General features: G+C 44.3%; 1 protein-coding gene and 1 long non-coding RNA gene across 9 annotated transcripts in view; one reads left to right on the top strand and one right to left on the bottom strand.

Annotated features, from left to right (window-relative positions):
* Window positions 1-15,261, top strand: part of LOC134928074 (beta-Ala-His dipeptidase-like) — a 152,350-nt gene that overhangs the window by 84,307 nt on the left and 52,782 nt on the right. For 6 of the 8 annotated variants that reach the window (XM_063923363.1, XM_063923365.1, XM_063923361.1 and 3 more), the window contains exons 2-5: window positions 8,587-8,718; window positions 12,345-12,452; window positions 14,305-14,448; window positions 14,557-14,719. In XM_063923363.1, coding sequence (XP_063779433.1) covers window positions 8,716-8,718; window positions 12,345-12,452; window positions 14,305-14,448; window positions 14,557-14,719 — 418 coding nt within the window. In that variant the 5' untranslated portion in view covers window positions 8,587-8,715. The remainder of the gene's footprint in view (window positions 1-8,586; window positions 8,719-12,344; window positions 12,453-14,304; window positions 14,449-14,556; window positions 14,720-15,261) is intronic. The other 2 variants (XM_063923360.1, XM_063923367.1) reach the window with 1 other exon arrangement.
* Window positions 1-15,261, bottom strand: part of LOC134928075 (uncharacterized) — a 152,348-nt gene that overhangs the window by 96,287 nt on the left and 40,800 nt on the right. The gene's annotated exons all lie outside the window — the stretch shown is intronic.

The following is a 15,261-nucleotide window of genomic DNA, read 5'->3' as shown; positions in this document are numbered from 1 at the left end:
AACCACGGACATGTGGACAAGTGGAGCAGGGCAGACTCAGGACTATAGGACTGTGACAGCCCACTGGGTAGATGTATTGCCTCCCGCAGCAAGAACAGCAGCGGCGGCACCAGTAGCAGCATCTCGCAAACGCCAACTCGTTCCTAGGCAGGCTACGCTTTGTATCACCGCTTTCCAGAATAGGCACACAGCTGACAACCTCTTACGGCAACTGAGGAAGATCATCGCAGAATGGCTTACCCCACTTGGACTCTCCTGGGGATTTGTGACATCGGACAACGCCAGCAATATTGTGCGTGCATTACATCTGGGCAAATTCCAGCACGTCCCATGTTTTGCACATACATTGAATTTGGTGGTGCAGAATTATTTAAAAAACGACAGGGGCGTGCAAGAGATGCTGTCGGTGGCCCGAAGAATTGCGGGCCACTTTCGGCATTCAGGCACCGCGTACAGAAGACTGGAGCACCACCAAACATTCCTGAACCTGCCCTGCCATCATCTGAAGCAAGAGGTGGTAACGAGGTGGCATTCAACCCTCTATATGCTTCAGAGGATGGAGGAGCAGCAAAAGGCCATTCAAGCCTATACATCTGCCCACGATATAGGCAAAGGAGGGGGAATGCACCTGACTCAAGCGCAGTGGAGAATGATTTCAACGTTGTGCAAGGTTCTGCAACCCTTTGAACTTGCCACACGTGAAGTCAGTTCAGACACTGCCAGCCTGAGTCAGGTCATTCCCCTCATCAGGCTTTTGCAGAAGAAGCTGGAGACATTGAAGGAGGAGCTAAAACAGAGCGATTCCGCTAGGCATGTGGGACTTGTGGATGGAGCCCTTAATTCGCTTAACCAGGATTCACGGGTGGTCAATCTTTTGAAATCAGAGCACTACATTTTGGCCACCGTGCTCGATCCTAGATTTAAAACCTACGTTGTATCTCTCTTTCCGGCAGACACAAGTCTGCAGAGGTTCAAAGACCTGCTGGTGAGAAAATTGTCAAGTCAAGCGGAACGTGACCCATCACCATCTCCTCCTTCACATTCTCCCGCAACTGGGGGTGCGAGGAAAAGGCTAAGAATTCCTAGCCCACCCGCTGGCGGTGATGCAGGGCAGTCTGGAGCGAGTGCTGACATCTGGTCCGGACTGAAGGACCTGCCAATGATTACTGACATGTCTAGCAGAAAAGAAAATCAGGTACCCAAGGCGCAAACACACTTGTGCAGCCACTTGAGAATGAAAGGGGCCACTTAACCCCTGATAAATGCAATATACAAACAAGAATACTCAAGCAAAAAGGCGCTCAGTGCAGTTTCATAAGGAATGATACTTAATGTCCATAGATGTCAAGAAAAATGATCTTGCTCCTATATGTCTCCTCCTGCAGTGATACGGATCAATCTTCCACTCCACCAATTATCTCATGAAGATATGAAATAAAACATAAATAAAACAAATCATGGTGTAGTATGTCCCATAAAATCCGTATCAGGCTGAAGCAAATCCACTAAAAGCAGATGGCGTACCCCACTCACAATCAATGTAAACGATCTCCACATATAAAGGTATCTTTATCTGTACACACATGGATATGGACGAATAGTGATGCATACCATACTTACTAATATCAAAGCATGGATCCTCCCATAACGGTTTCTTTGAAGTCTGGTACCAAATAAGTCACCTTTAGAGGATGCAGCTGTACGGTGATCCCGGGTGTCGCTTCTCCTGCAGCTAGTGAGCGGCCGCTGAGCTGTGTATATGATGGAGAGGCAGCGGCTCCCGCAGAAATTGGATTCAAAATACAACCGTCGTGCAGTCAGTGACTCAGTGGCGACTCTGCGGGAGCCGCTGCCTCTCCATCATATACACAGCTCAGCGGCCGCTCACTAGTTGCAGGAGGAGCGACACCCGGGATCACCGTACAGCTGCATCCTTTTTTGCTTGAGATTACTGACATGTCGTCTACTGTCACTGCATATGATTCTCTCACCATGGAAAGAATGGTGGAGGATTATATGAGTGACCGCATCCAAGTAGGCACGTCAGACAGTCCGTACGTATACTGGCAGGAAAAAGAGGCAATTTGGAGGCCCTTGCACAAACTGGCTTTATTCTACCTAAGTTGCCCTCCCTCCAGTGTGTACTCTGAAAGAGTGTTTAGTGCAGCCGCTCACCTTGTCAGCAATCGGCGTACGAGGTTACTTCCAGAAAATGTGGAGAAGATGATGTTCATCAAAATGAATTATAATCAATTCCTCCGTGGAGACATTCACCAGCAGCAATTGCCTCCAGAAAGTACACGGGGACCTGAGATGGTGGATTCCAGTGGGGACGAATTAATAATCTGTGAGGAGGGGGATGTACACAGTGAAAGGGGTGAGGAATCGGAGGATGATGATGATGAGGTGGACATCTTGCCTCTGTAGAGCCAGTTTGTGCAAGGAGAGATTGATTGCTTCTTTTTTGGTGGGGGCACAAACCAACCAGTCATTTCAGTCACAGTCGTGTGGCAGACCCTGTCGCTGAAATGATGGGTTCGTTAAAGTGTGCATGTCCTGTTTATACAACATAAGGGTGGGTGGGAGGGCCCAAGGACAATTCCATCTTGCACCTCTTTTTTCTTTCATTTTTCTTTGCATCATGTGCTGTTTGGGGACAATTTTTTGGAAGTGCCATCTTGTCTTGATTGACACTGCAGTGCCACTCCTAGATGGGCCAGGTGTTTGTGTCGGCCACTTGTGTCGCTTAGCTTAGTCACACAGCCACCTTGGAGCGCCTCTTTTTTTCTTTGCATCATGTGCTGTTTGGGGACAATTTTTTGGAAGTGCCATCCTGCCTGACACTGCAGTGCCACTCCTAGATGGGCCAGGTGTTTGTGTCGGCCACTTGTGTCGCTTAGCTTAGTCACACAGCCACCTTGGTGCGCCTCTTTTTTTCTTTGCATCATGTGCTGTTTGGGGACAATTTTTTGGAAGTGCCATCCTGTCTTGATTGACACTGCAGTGCCACTCCTAGATGGGCCAGGTGTTTGTGTCGGACACTTGTGTCGCTTAGCTTAGTCACACAGCCACCTTGGTGCGCCTCTTTTTTTCTTTGCATCATGTGCTGTTTGGGGACAATTTTTTGGAAGTGCCATCCTGTCTTGATTGACACTGCAGTGCCACTCCTAGATGGGCCAGGTGTTTGTGTCGGCCACTTGTGTCGCTTAGCTTAGTCAAACAGCCACCTTGGTGCGCCTCTTTTTTTCTTTGCATCATGTGCTGTTTGGGGACTATTTTTTAAATCGGCCATCCTGTCTGACACTGCAGTGCCACTCCTAGATGGGCCAGGTGTTTGTGTCGGCCACTTGGGTCGCTTAGCTTAGTCATCCAGCGACCTTGGTGCAAATTGTAGGACTAAAAATAATATTGTGAGGTGTTCAGAATAGACTGGAAATGAGTGGAAATTATGGTAATTGAGGTTAATAATACTATGGGATCAAAATGACCCCCAAATTCTATGATTTAAGCTGTTTTTTAGGGGTTTTTGAAAAAAACACCCGAATCCAAAACACACCCGAATCCGACAAAAAATTTTCGGTGAGGTTTTGCCAAAACGCGTCCGAATCCAAAACACGGCCGCGGAACCGAATCCAAAACCAAAACACAAAACCCGAAAAATGTCCGGTGCACATCGCTACTTCTAAGCAGACTATTGCGCGCTGGATCAGAGGTACGATTCAGCACGCTCATTCCATGGCAGGATTACCGATACCGAATTCGGTGAATGCCCATTCTACTAGAAAGGTGGGCTCATCCTGGGTGGCTGCCTGGGGGGTCTCGGCATTACAACTTTGCCGAGCAGCTACTTGGTCAGGGGCAAACACGTTTGCTAAGTTTTAAAAGTTTGATACCTTGGCCGATGAGGACCTCAAGTTTGGTCAATCGGTCCTGCAGGGTCATCCGCACTCTCCCGCCCGTACTGGAGCTTCGGTATAACCCCATGGTATTGAAGTGGACCCCAGCATCCTCTAGGACGTATGAGAAAACAGGATTTTAATACCTACCGGTAAATCCTTTTCTCCTAGTCCGTAGAGTATGCTGGGCACCCGGCCCAATGCATTCTTTACCTGCAGTTATTCTTTTGTCAAGTTTCCAGCATGGTTGCTGTAATGTTCATGCTTGTTGGCATGAGTTTTGTTGAATGCCATGTTGTGCGGCATGGTTGAAGTGTGAACTGGTATGAATCTCACCGTTAATTTAAAAGTAAATCCTTTTCTCGAAATGTCCGTCTCCCTGGGCACAGTTCCTATACTGAGGTCTGGAGGAGGGGCATAGAGGGAGGAGCCAGTACACACTCTAGAAAAGTCTTAAAGTGCCCATGGCTCCTGCGGAACCGTCTATACCCCATGGTACTGAAGTGGACCCCAGCATCCTCTACGGACTAGGAGAAAAGGATTTACTGGTAGGTATTAAAATCCTGTTTTTACAACATACAGGGCCAGTGTACTTTTATTTTAACAGCAGCACCCCTGTATTTTTATAGCATATAGGACCAGTGTAATATTATTTTAACAGTAGCACCCCTGTATTTTTACAGCATACAGGACCAGTGTACTTTTATTTTAAAAACAGCTCCCCAATATTTTACAGCATACAGGACCAATGTACTTTTATTTTAACAACAGCACCCCTGTATTTTTACAGCATACAGGACCGGTGTACTTTTATTTTAACAGCTGCACCCCTGTATTTTTACAGCATACAGGACCAGTGTACTTTTATTTTAAAAGCAACACCCCTGTATTTTCACTGCATACAGGAGGACAGTGCCCCTGCCCCCTGTACAACACAGTGACAGCCATGACAGCAACACACATGTACATCTGCAGCACCCCTAACAGCACATGAAACACCAGTGACAGCCAGGACAGCACCCCTAACAGCACAGGGACACCACAGTGATAGGAACAGCACCCTTACAGAACACACACACTGACCCCACCTGACGCCACCAACCACAGATAGACAGAGGTCTGTCTCCTTCACTCTCCAAGTCTGGAGTGAAAATGGCAGTGACGCGCGACTCCTTATATGGAGTCCAAAACCCACAAGATTCGAACAGCGGGATGTTGACGTTTCGCCTCGTTCTGGTTTCCGAGTCTGGCGGGAAGTCCCAAGCCGGACTCGGATCTGGGCTCGGAGCATGACGTTCGGGGGGGGGGGGGGGGGGGTTCGGTTCTCTGAGAGCCAAACCCGCTCATCTCTAGTTCATTTGTAAACAATTTATGTCTTATGGATCATCAAATGAAATTTTTTAATTAACAATGTGCACACTACAAAATGTGATAATAATTGTTCATTGGGACTGACAAATGTTGTCCAGCATACGAGATCAGTTAACCAGATCCAAAACGTTTTTAAACAATTGACTCTGGGTGTTGTGTACACACTGTACAATAATTGGACTTAGCAGCCCCATTACTTCAGAATGTTTACCTAGCTTAACATGAGAAACATAGCAGGGTCAGATCAACCTGCTAGTTATCTTTTTCTTCTCTGTAAATTTGCTCTTCCCGTTTGCACTTAATTATTGTGTGTTTTTTCTTTAATCCTTATGTTTGTGGGTTTCCGGTACCTTTCAGCAAATAACTGTGATTTCAATAGTTTATTATTTAACTTTATTATTTAACTTTCTTTAATGCAATTTGACTTTTCCTGTTAAGATTTATTTCATTATTTGTGTTCATTAAATACACACAATCCTTTGTTTGTAAAAGATCTCTTGAGATCTGATGATTACTTAACAAGAGCATACTGCCCTTTGTACTTTAGTCTTTGATTTGAAATTGTTTTGCAGCAAAGTACATATATATTTCATTGAGACACACAGAAATAAAATCACTACATTACCTTTATATAATAAATATAAACAAACTAGTATTTTGGACTTATCATCTGCTAGGGTGACTATCCAGCGTGCTAGGTGTTTTTCTATCTCTTCCCCATCTCTCTCCCCCTGTTCCTGATGTCTCCCCCTTTATCCTCCTCCTGTCTCCACTCATTTCTCCCACCTAACCCCATTCCTTCAGTTTCCCCATATTATTTGCCCTGTTACTCCCATCTTCCCCACTATTCACCCCGTCGTCTAATATTTCTCCCGCTGTCTCCTTTTTGCTACCTTTTCTGTGCTTTTCTTACCTAATTATTGGTTTCCTTCTCCTCTCTCCGCTACGTCTTTTTGTCCCCCACCTCCTCTCTTCCCTGTGTTTCCTTGTCTTTCAGCTGATGCTGGGGTTAGTGAGTGTGCACAAGTTTTTCTTTCCCTTTCTCCCTTTCCATGTCTGCTCCCCTTTTCCCCAGTCTCTCCCTCATGTCATTTTCCTTATCTGGCTCTTCCCATTTGCCGCCTTTCCATACGTCTTTACCTGTATTTCCCCATCTTTGTTTCTCCCCACCATGTGTTTCTCCCACTCTTTTCTTTCCTCCGTGCTGCTTATTGCTCCGGGTTTTTGTCTTTAATCAATGTGTTGAAGCATAGATATAGCAGCATGGACGATATATCAAAGCATGGCTGAAAATGATGTTAATAATGCTGCAACTGGACTCTCTACTGTTGCACCAGGCATAGGGAGAAGCAGATCCCCTGCATTTAGTCTGTACTCCTTATGTCCATACAGAAATGTGGTGATGAAGGGGGGGGGGTGCAGGGGGGTTGGGCACAGCCGCTTCTACAGTAGGCACTGCATCAATACAGGGTGGATGAAGTTGAGGACAGGGGAGGTGGGATGGGTACAGGTGCTTACACAGCGGCTATACTGGGGTGTCCAAATATTTCAGAGGTGTTCCTAAAATAGTATATGGAGACACTAATAGTGAGAGAAAATTGGGGAGGCCTGTGTCCTAGCAACCAGTAAGCTGTGAGGGGAAGGAGAAGTTGCAGCCTCAACTATAGAGACATATAGAACAATATAAAATAAATATGTCAGATACTGAGTTTGTTGTGGGCACAGGACTGGGACAACTGGTAGGACTGGTTGGAACTGGAGTAAATGAGACTAGGTGATTGAATGACACTTCTCAATCAGTTCTGTCGGGCTGCAGCTGTGCCCCCCCCCCCCTCCTCCCCGTGCACGTTATTCCCAGGGCTTCCAGGTTGCTCTTTGTAACGATGGCCCCCAGCTCCCCGCATCCCCCTTTTTCCCCCGCTAGCATGTCATTGCCGGGGCTGCCAGGCTTCTTATTGTGGCATCAGTCCCCTTGATCCCACCACCCCCCACCCCCACCCCTGCCGGCATGTTATTGCCCGGCTGCTCATTCAGCCCTGCCCTGCCTTCATATTACTGTCAGGACCCTAGCTATTATTGTAGCAGAGAGGATCCCTGCAACCCCCCCAGACCCCCCAACCCCATCCACCGTGTTATTGGCCGGGACCATGGCCATCACTATATTGGTGGAGGATCCAAGCACCCCCCCCCCCCCCCCCCCCCAACCAGCATGTTATTGCCGGGATTGTCCATCTGCTATGGGAAAGGTTCACCATGTAAACGCCAGCTTGTGATGAGTTTTGGGGGATGTTTGCCATCTCATGAAAAAAGTATTTTCAGAGTTTGATGAAAGTCACAATTTCTGTGTGCCCTGGGGAGTGTAGAAATTGTGACATTTAAAGGATAATGAATATGCCCCTAAGGGTTCAAAGTGTGAGAGTAACCCAGGGCAAACCCAACAACAAGGGGAAACATACAAACTCCACAGTAACTGACCTCATAATTCCGGCACTGTGAGATGGCAATGTTATCCTCTGTGCCACTGCACTGCAAGTATATTATCTGACTATGGGGCCAATTCATACCTGATCGCTACTGTTCATTTTCACACAGCGGGCGATCAGGTCTGAACTGCGCATGTGTATGCACCGCAATGTGCAAGCGCAATGGTTCGCAGTGCCGGGATGGTGCAAAAAATCCGATCGCACCGGCGATCGCAAGAAGATTAACAGGAAGAGGGCGTTTGTGGGTGGCAACTGACCGTTTTCAGGGAGTGTCCGGAAAAACGCAGGAGGGACCCGGCGTTTTGTGGTAGGAATCGTGACATCCGCTCCAGCCCCGATCATCGCAGCAGCTGAGTAAGTCCTGGGCTGTGCAAAGACTGCACAAACTTCTGTATGTACAGCTCTCCTGCACAGCGAATTCCCCCTCCCCCTGTAGGAGGCGACTACCTGATCACAGGGATGCAAAAAACGCACCATGGCGGTCTGAATTACCCCCTATATCCACATGATGAATGACCAAACAAAAAAGGAAAAAAGGACGCAACTATAGTAAAGATTTTGCCAATAAAAAGCACCTCAGTCAGAATACTGAAATAATCTTCATTACAAACAGAAACGTTTGTACTTGAGATTCATTTATATTTTCTATGTATGGTGAATAAGATGATGTAACTACAACTGGTATCAGATCCTTCAGAGCAATGCAGACAAAGGAGAACTGCACAGCAAGACAAAAGCATTTGCTGTAGGAATAAATAGGTGTTGCCAACTTAATATTTACTTTTCAAAGATTATTAACCAAGTATTTATATCGACTAAACCCATTCCATCAACAGCTAAACCTTATTACTGGGAGAGGGCTGGTATAAAGGAGTGACCTGCCCCAGATGCATATAACTAAGGACTGATCCCACAACAGGAATAAGCACTGTGTCACTGGACAAGGCAGGACCAGCACTACAGCCATGGTAACCATTATTATTTGCTTTACTTGTGTTATTTTGTCTATGTTCTGTTTCACAATTAGTTTATTAACTAATATAGCATTTCAAATATTTAATTGTATGGCTGAGTACAGATAAACAGACTTAAATGTCTATGCTAGGCACACACTATACAATTTTCTGTCCAATCTGGCTGGTTGGAATGAAAATCTGGTAATATATTGAAGCAAATGACAATTGATCATTTGCTCCCAATTCAGACAAATTGGTAAAATCCGTTTGATTTAACCAAATTATCTGAATAACCATTTTGTTCATTTTCCAGTGTTTTGGGAGCAAATGGTTGATTGTCACTTACTCTCATACATTATCAGATTTTCATTCCAGCTAGCCAGATTGGACAGATAATCTATGGTATGTTCCTAGCGGCTGCTTTGTCCCGAAGATCAAATGCCTGAGATAGGCTAATTCAGTTTTACATGCTGATTGAGGCAATGTGTCAGCATAGTATCCGGTCTCTAGGTCGACAGTCATTAGGTCGACATGCATTAGGTCGACATGGGCACTTGGTCGACATGAGTTTTTCACAATTTTTTCCACTTTTTCATATTTTACGATCCACGTGGACTACAACTGGGAACGGTAACCTGCCTGAAGCATGGAGAGCTAAGCGAGCCATGTGAGGGGACACAGTGCACTAATTGGGGTTCCTGTACACTCTACGTAGAAAAAGACACCACAAAACTCATGTCGACCTTTTGTCCTTTCGACCTTGCTCATGTCGACCTAATGCTTGTGTGTCGAACTATTTTGGGTGTCGACTTAGTTACTTTCAACCAAAAGTGGTCGACTTAAACACTGTTGACCTACAGTATGTGTGGTCGATCCTATGAACCACCCCAGTCAGCATAATAGAGCATGATAAACAATTGATACAAACTATAAACATGCTTGAATCTGTATGAAATGAAAATATCAAATCAGCATGAATGTGATTAGATTATGGTGGGCATTTGCATGGAGAAAAAATCCATTAGAAAAGCCAGTACTCTATATGCTGAATGACAGAACAACATTCTGCATGCATCATCCTCTGTATGTGTACATCCTGCAAGTTGCAGCCTCACTGGGGCAAATATAATAGCCTTTAGCCACGAGATTTAAAGTGCCACATTTTTTATGGGAAACCAAACCTGCTTTAGAAAAAATGCTACTTTAAATCTCATTGCTGTTGCCTACATCTCGGCACTTTACATAACATGCAGGCTAATATTAATGATTTGGCTATTACTTGTGGACTAACAGCAGGCTTGGACTGGCCCACAGGGGAACAGGGGAAACCACCGGTAGGCCCCATTGCCTGTGGGCCCACCTCCTCTGCCTGTGGGCCCACCTCCTCCTCTACGGATTAGTTTCAAAACTCTATCCTAGTGACTTTAATTATACATTATACATATGTTACATTATACTGCACAGGACTATGGTGTATTTACTACAGTGCATTGCTGTTATTAATCTGGTATATTATCATAAAGGTTAGCTAATCCACTGTGGTGGTTGGCCACACCTCCACTATTGCCTGGCTACACACTTAAGCATGGGCCTCTACCACTGCATTTCCCCGGTGGGCCCTTCATGCCTCAGTCCGACACTCACTAACAGATTACTATCACTGTATAGCAGTGTTTCCCAAACTCAAGTTTTCAAGGCCCCCTAACAGTCCAGGCTACCCATACCTAATGAAAAGTGATTCAATTACATTTGGAATTTTGGATAAGGGATACTCAACCTGTAGTACCTTGGTCATTTTTATTTAATAAGTTTGCTCAAGCATGGATATCCTTAAAGGTTGGGCTGTTTAGGGTGCCTTGAGGACAGAGTAAACCCAGCTGTAAAGGATATACAGAGACATTGAGGCTTATTTATCAATGTGTGATAAAACTAATTTTGAATGAAAAACGTGTTGCGTATGATAAATGGTGCCCCAGCCAATCAGCTCCTAACTGTTATGTGTGTAAAAAAATGATTGTTGATAAATGGGCCCCTGTATTTTAAAACCCGAATATGCTATGATTGCTACTCTTCATAGTTTCTTGCTGTCATTGTCCATCGTGAATCTATTTGAGTAATGTGTGTACACTAACATAGGGATCAATGATTTCATTTTTATTTTATACATCAAAAATATAGTACACTGATATTGCTACTGTCATGTTTTATATACCTATGTAATAGATTAAGTTTAAAACAAATAATTACTATAATTAATAATGTACTGTAGAAGTAGTGGTAATTTAATGAGTTTTGAGTTTCTCATCTAAAAAAGAATTCTAATTGTTCAATATCTGTCAGTGTTTTTGTTTTTCCTATTTTATTGTCATCTGTGCTGCTAGCAGTACCATATCTATAATGGGTGCAGTTTGTGCTATGCCCACACCATACACGCGACACTCAATACTTGCGCATACGCAGTAGGGAAATCGCTGGGAAAATGTCATGGTCGCCATTTTCCCGGCATTGAGCACATGCGCAGTAGGGAAATCGCTGGGAAAATTGCAGCCACGCCATTTACTTGGAGCAAACATGCTGACTTTCCAGTTGCACCCTCCGAGAGGGAGCAGCCAGTTCGGCTCAACAGGGGACATGACTCCGGAAAAGGGAGCAGTCCAAGGGCATGGAGATGCTATTGCATCATCGCGGCCCAGTCCCCAGGTATACAATGCCCTCGTTACCAGCATTGTAAAGCGGGAGTGTAAGTTGGCTGTGGGAGACTTGCCCACTTTTCTGGGTGTCCGGGAGTGCCACCCGATTTTGGGGAGCCTCCTGGCCAGTCCAGGAGAGTAGGCAAGTATTACCTGGAGACCTGCACATGAGCAATAGACTCTGGCACAGCACCAGAGTCTACTAACGCTTGAACACTAATATGCTGCCAACTAGAGAGGAGGGGGCCCAGAAGGAGATTACACATGGGCCCCCTCCCGTCTGGCACAGCGCCAGTCTACTAGCGCTTACACCAGGGGCTCTTCTAGAGAGGAGGAGACCCGTGTGCAGGCTCCGTCTGGGCCCCCTCCTCTCTAGCCAGCAGCGCTGTGTTTCTAGTGCTGTCCCAGAGTCTACAGCACATGCGCAGATTTACGGGAAAATGACGCAGCAACATTTTTCCAGTTATTTCTGTAGCGCTGCTGCTTCGCTGCGGGACTCCGGAGGGTGAATATTAAAAATAATGGGGTGCAGGGTGTGCGGTGTGGGCCTCCCTGGATCCCGGGGGGCCCGCGTGCACCGTACACACTGCACCCATTATAAATACGCCAGTGGCTTACACACTAATATGCTGCCAGCTAGAGAGGAGGGGGCCCGGAAGGAGACTGCACATGGGCCCCTCCTCCTCTATTAATACGCCCCTCGCTGCTACTATAGGATATGAGAGCACAGAGGAACAGTTTGTGAATTAATATTTTCTGTTTACAGAATAAGTTATAGTGATAGGACATAGTGAATTTTGGGGCCATAAAAACTAATAGTGATGGTGGCAGAGGATTAATACACCAAAATCAGTCTAGTAGAGGGATGGGGACAGCAAAATCCTTATGGAGATTGTCCAAAAGTTGATATCTGTTTATATTAATAGCATACCTTTTATTGTCTTACAGCTCGTATTGTATATCCTATCCTTGTTAACTAGTCAAGCTTGCTTATCTCCTGTGACAAAAGATGCCTTATTTCAGTATATTGACGATCACCAGAATGAATATATTCAGGTCAGTCCTGCAATCTCCTATACATTGTTTGTTGCTAATAAGTTAAATGCATCATTTTGTCTGTAACAGTTTTTTCCTTAGATAAATATATCAAAATATTTTTAGTTTATTTTTTTCCATGTTTTTCCCTCTTTTTTTATTGAAAGTGCTACTGGAAGTCTGGGCTTCCAGTGCAGTGGGAATGAGTCAGGTCACATATATGCAGAGGGGACCAAAACTGGCCAGCTAAGGCTCAATATACAGGGTGATTCAAAAGTCGCAGTACACCATTTTGTTTCAAAAACTGTGTAGGAAATGGGAAAACTGAATACTCCAGTAAGGTATGGGTGAGGTGGGCTATCTTTTAGGGTATGTACCGAACATGGGCGCCATCTTGAAATCGGCCATCTTGAATCTAAGTCAGTTTTTTTCAAATGGAAAGGGGTTAGTGTAACATGTCAGGAGGAGAGAATTGAGGTCATTTTGATGTCTGGAGAACGAAGTTTCCAAGTCATAGCTGCAGATTTTAACAACTGGCACTCAGAAAGACCTCCAATTTCACATAACACTGTCGGGTGCCTAATTTCCAAATTCCGAGAACCTGGGACTGTGGCTGACAAGTCACAGAGTGGTCGTCCAAAAAGTGCTACTGACGAGACAACCTCAACAATGGTTTAGGCATCCTTCGTGAAGAGCCCACAACGCAGCACACGACATTTGTCAGCAGAATGACCTCAATGCTCTCCTGTTTTATCAAAGCCATCTTCAGTTACCCGCAACAAAAAAAGTGTTGTAACTTTTGAACCATAACTGTTATTTCAAATCTGTTTGCAGCAATAAACTTTTCAGCAAATTCCGATGTTGTTTGACATGTTACATGACCCCCTTTCCATTTGAAAAAACCTGACTGATTCAAGATGGCCAATTTCAAGATGGAGCCCATGTTCGGTACATACCCTAACAGATAGCCCACCTCACCCATACCTTACTGGAGTATTCAGTTTTACCATTTCCCGCACAGTTTTTGAAACAAAAGGGTGTACTGCGACTTTTGAATCACCCAGTATAGTAGAAAGCACATAGCCATAATGGACCATTGTAGCGCATTGATTACTGCACAATTGATACTATACTTTGCATATATATTCACCATGAAATAGATCTTAGTATGTTTGCCGTCTTATCAATCTGTCAATGAGTACTGTACAATTTTTGGCATTGCATCATCAACAGGAATTGATGCCATCTATTTATTTAAACTACTGTATATGGTGCAGAAGTATTTCTATTTATTTTGGGGAAAAATTAGACAAAATATCTTATGTACTCTTTTTAAAAGGAGAGGTTTTGCTGAAGCCCCTCAATGTCGGCAAGAATGTGCCTATAAAGAGGAGCATACGATGACTGAAAATTGCTTGTCAATGTATAGTTAGTTTAATACAGTGGTCTCAAACGCAGTCCTTGGGACTCCACACAGTTCACGTTTAGCAGGTGCACAGGTGTATTCATTACTTACTGACACATTTTAAAGGTGGAGCTTATTATTTTATTTGTGATTCTGTAAGGAGACCTCGAAAATACAAACTGTTTGGGGTCCTGAGGACCAAGTTTGAGAACCTATAATTATTTATATACTTGCACTTTGACAAAGGGGCGGCTGAACCCCGAAACGTTGGAGCTGTTCATGTTGCTGTTGTGAAATACAGCTATTCACTTCTAAAGACTGCGAGTGTCGCAGTATGTTTGTTGCTATCTACCAGTATTGAGGCTGAGGGCACCGGAGCTCAATCTTCCCCAGAAGGGAGTGCCGGTCTAACAAATATAACATTTATATATCTATATATAAATAATATTTATTTAATTTTTTTCACAGAGATTGAAAGATTGGATAGCAGTAGAAAGTGACTCCAGTGATCCATTGAAGAGGAACCAGGTGCTACATATGATGGAGGTTACTAAGGACTACATCTTGGAGTTGGGTGGAAAGGTAGAGATGGCAGACCTTGGTGAACAAGAGGTACAGAATACATTATTTCCTTACAAAAGATTATTTCTCTTATGTGTAAAGTATACAACAAATGTTTGAATCTTCAGTAACACTTCATCATCAAACACATTTATTTAGTTTTCATCTGGAACAAAACTCCCTCTGCCACCGGTCATTCTTGCAGAATTTGGAAATGACACAAACAAACCTACTGTCTGTTTCTATGGACACATGGATGTACAGCCTGCAAGGAAGGAAGATGGATGGACAACAGAGCCATACACCCTCATAGAGAAGCATGGCAAGTATTACAATGATTTATTTCTGGATATTAATACATTAGTCATATATTGTTCACTCTCAGAGGTCCAGTGATCTTTGAAGAATGTAAACCCGAGTATGATGCATAATTGAAGATATAAAACTCTAAAAAGATTGATAAAGAGCAATATGATACTGATGACACGGCAATGAAGACCTCCAAAACTAATGTACAAAGATATGACAATTTGTGTCTTTTCACAAAATGGTCCAATTTACACACGCAAAGTTTCTCATGTAATATATAGATGTATGGATAGGTGGAAAAATTAGAAGACATACAGGGTGGGATACTCACCACTGTTTTCATGCATAGCGGTGTTTATTAACACCATATGCATGAAGATCTAAGCCAGAGGTTCTTAAACGCAGTCCACAAGTATATCTATGGTTCAGCACAGATGGTTAGATAAAATTGACTGAGTAACTACTTATGTCACCTGGGGCTAAGCATGGGGTGCCTTGTGGACCATGCTTGAGAACCTCAGATCTAAGCAAAGGAACGCTCTCCCGATAAGCGCT

The sequence above is a fragment of the Pseudophryne corroboree genome, chromosome 5 (genome assembly GCF_028390025.1).
Source record: "Pseudophryne corroboree isolate aPseCor3 chromosome 5, aPseCor3.hap2, whole genome shotgun sequence".
Classification (NCBI taxonomy): domain Eukaryota; kingdom Metazoa; phylum Chordata; class Amphibia; order Anura; family Myobatrachidae; genus Pseudophryne; species Pseudophryne corroboree.
Note: the sequence above shows the minus strand (reverse complement) of the source record. Positions and strands in the feature narration are given on the sequence as shown.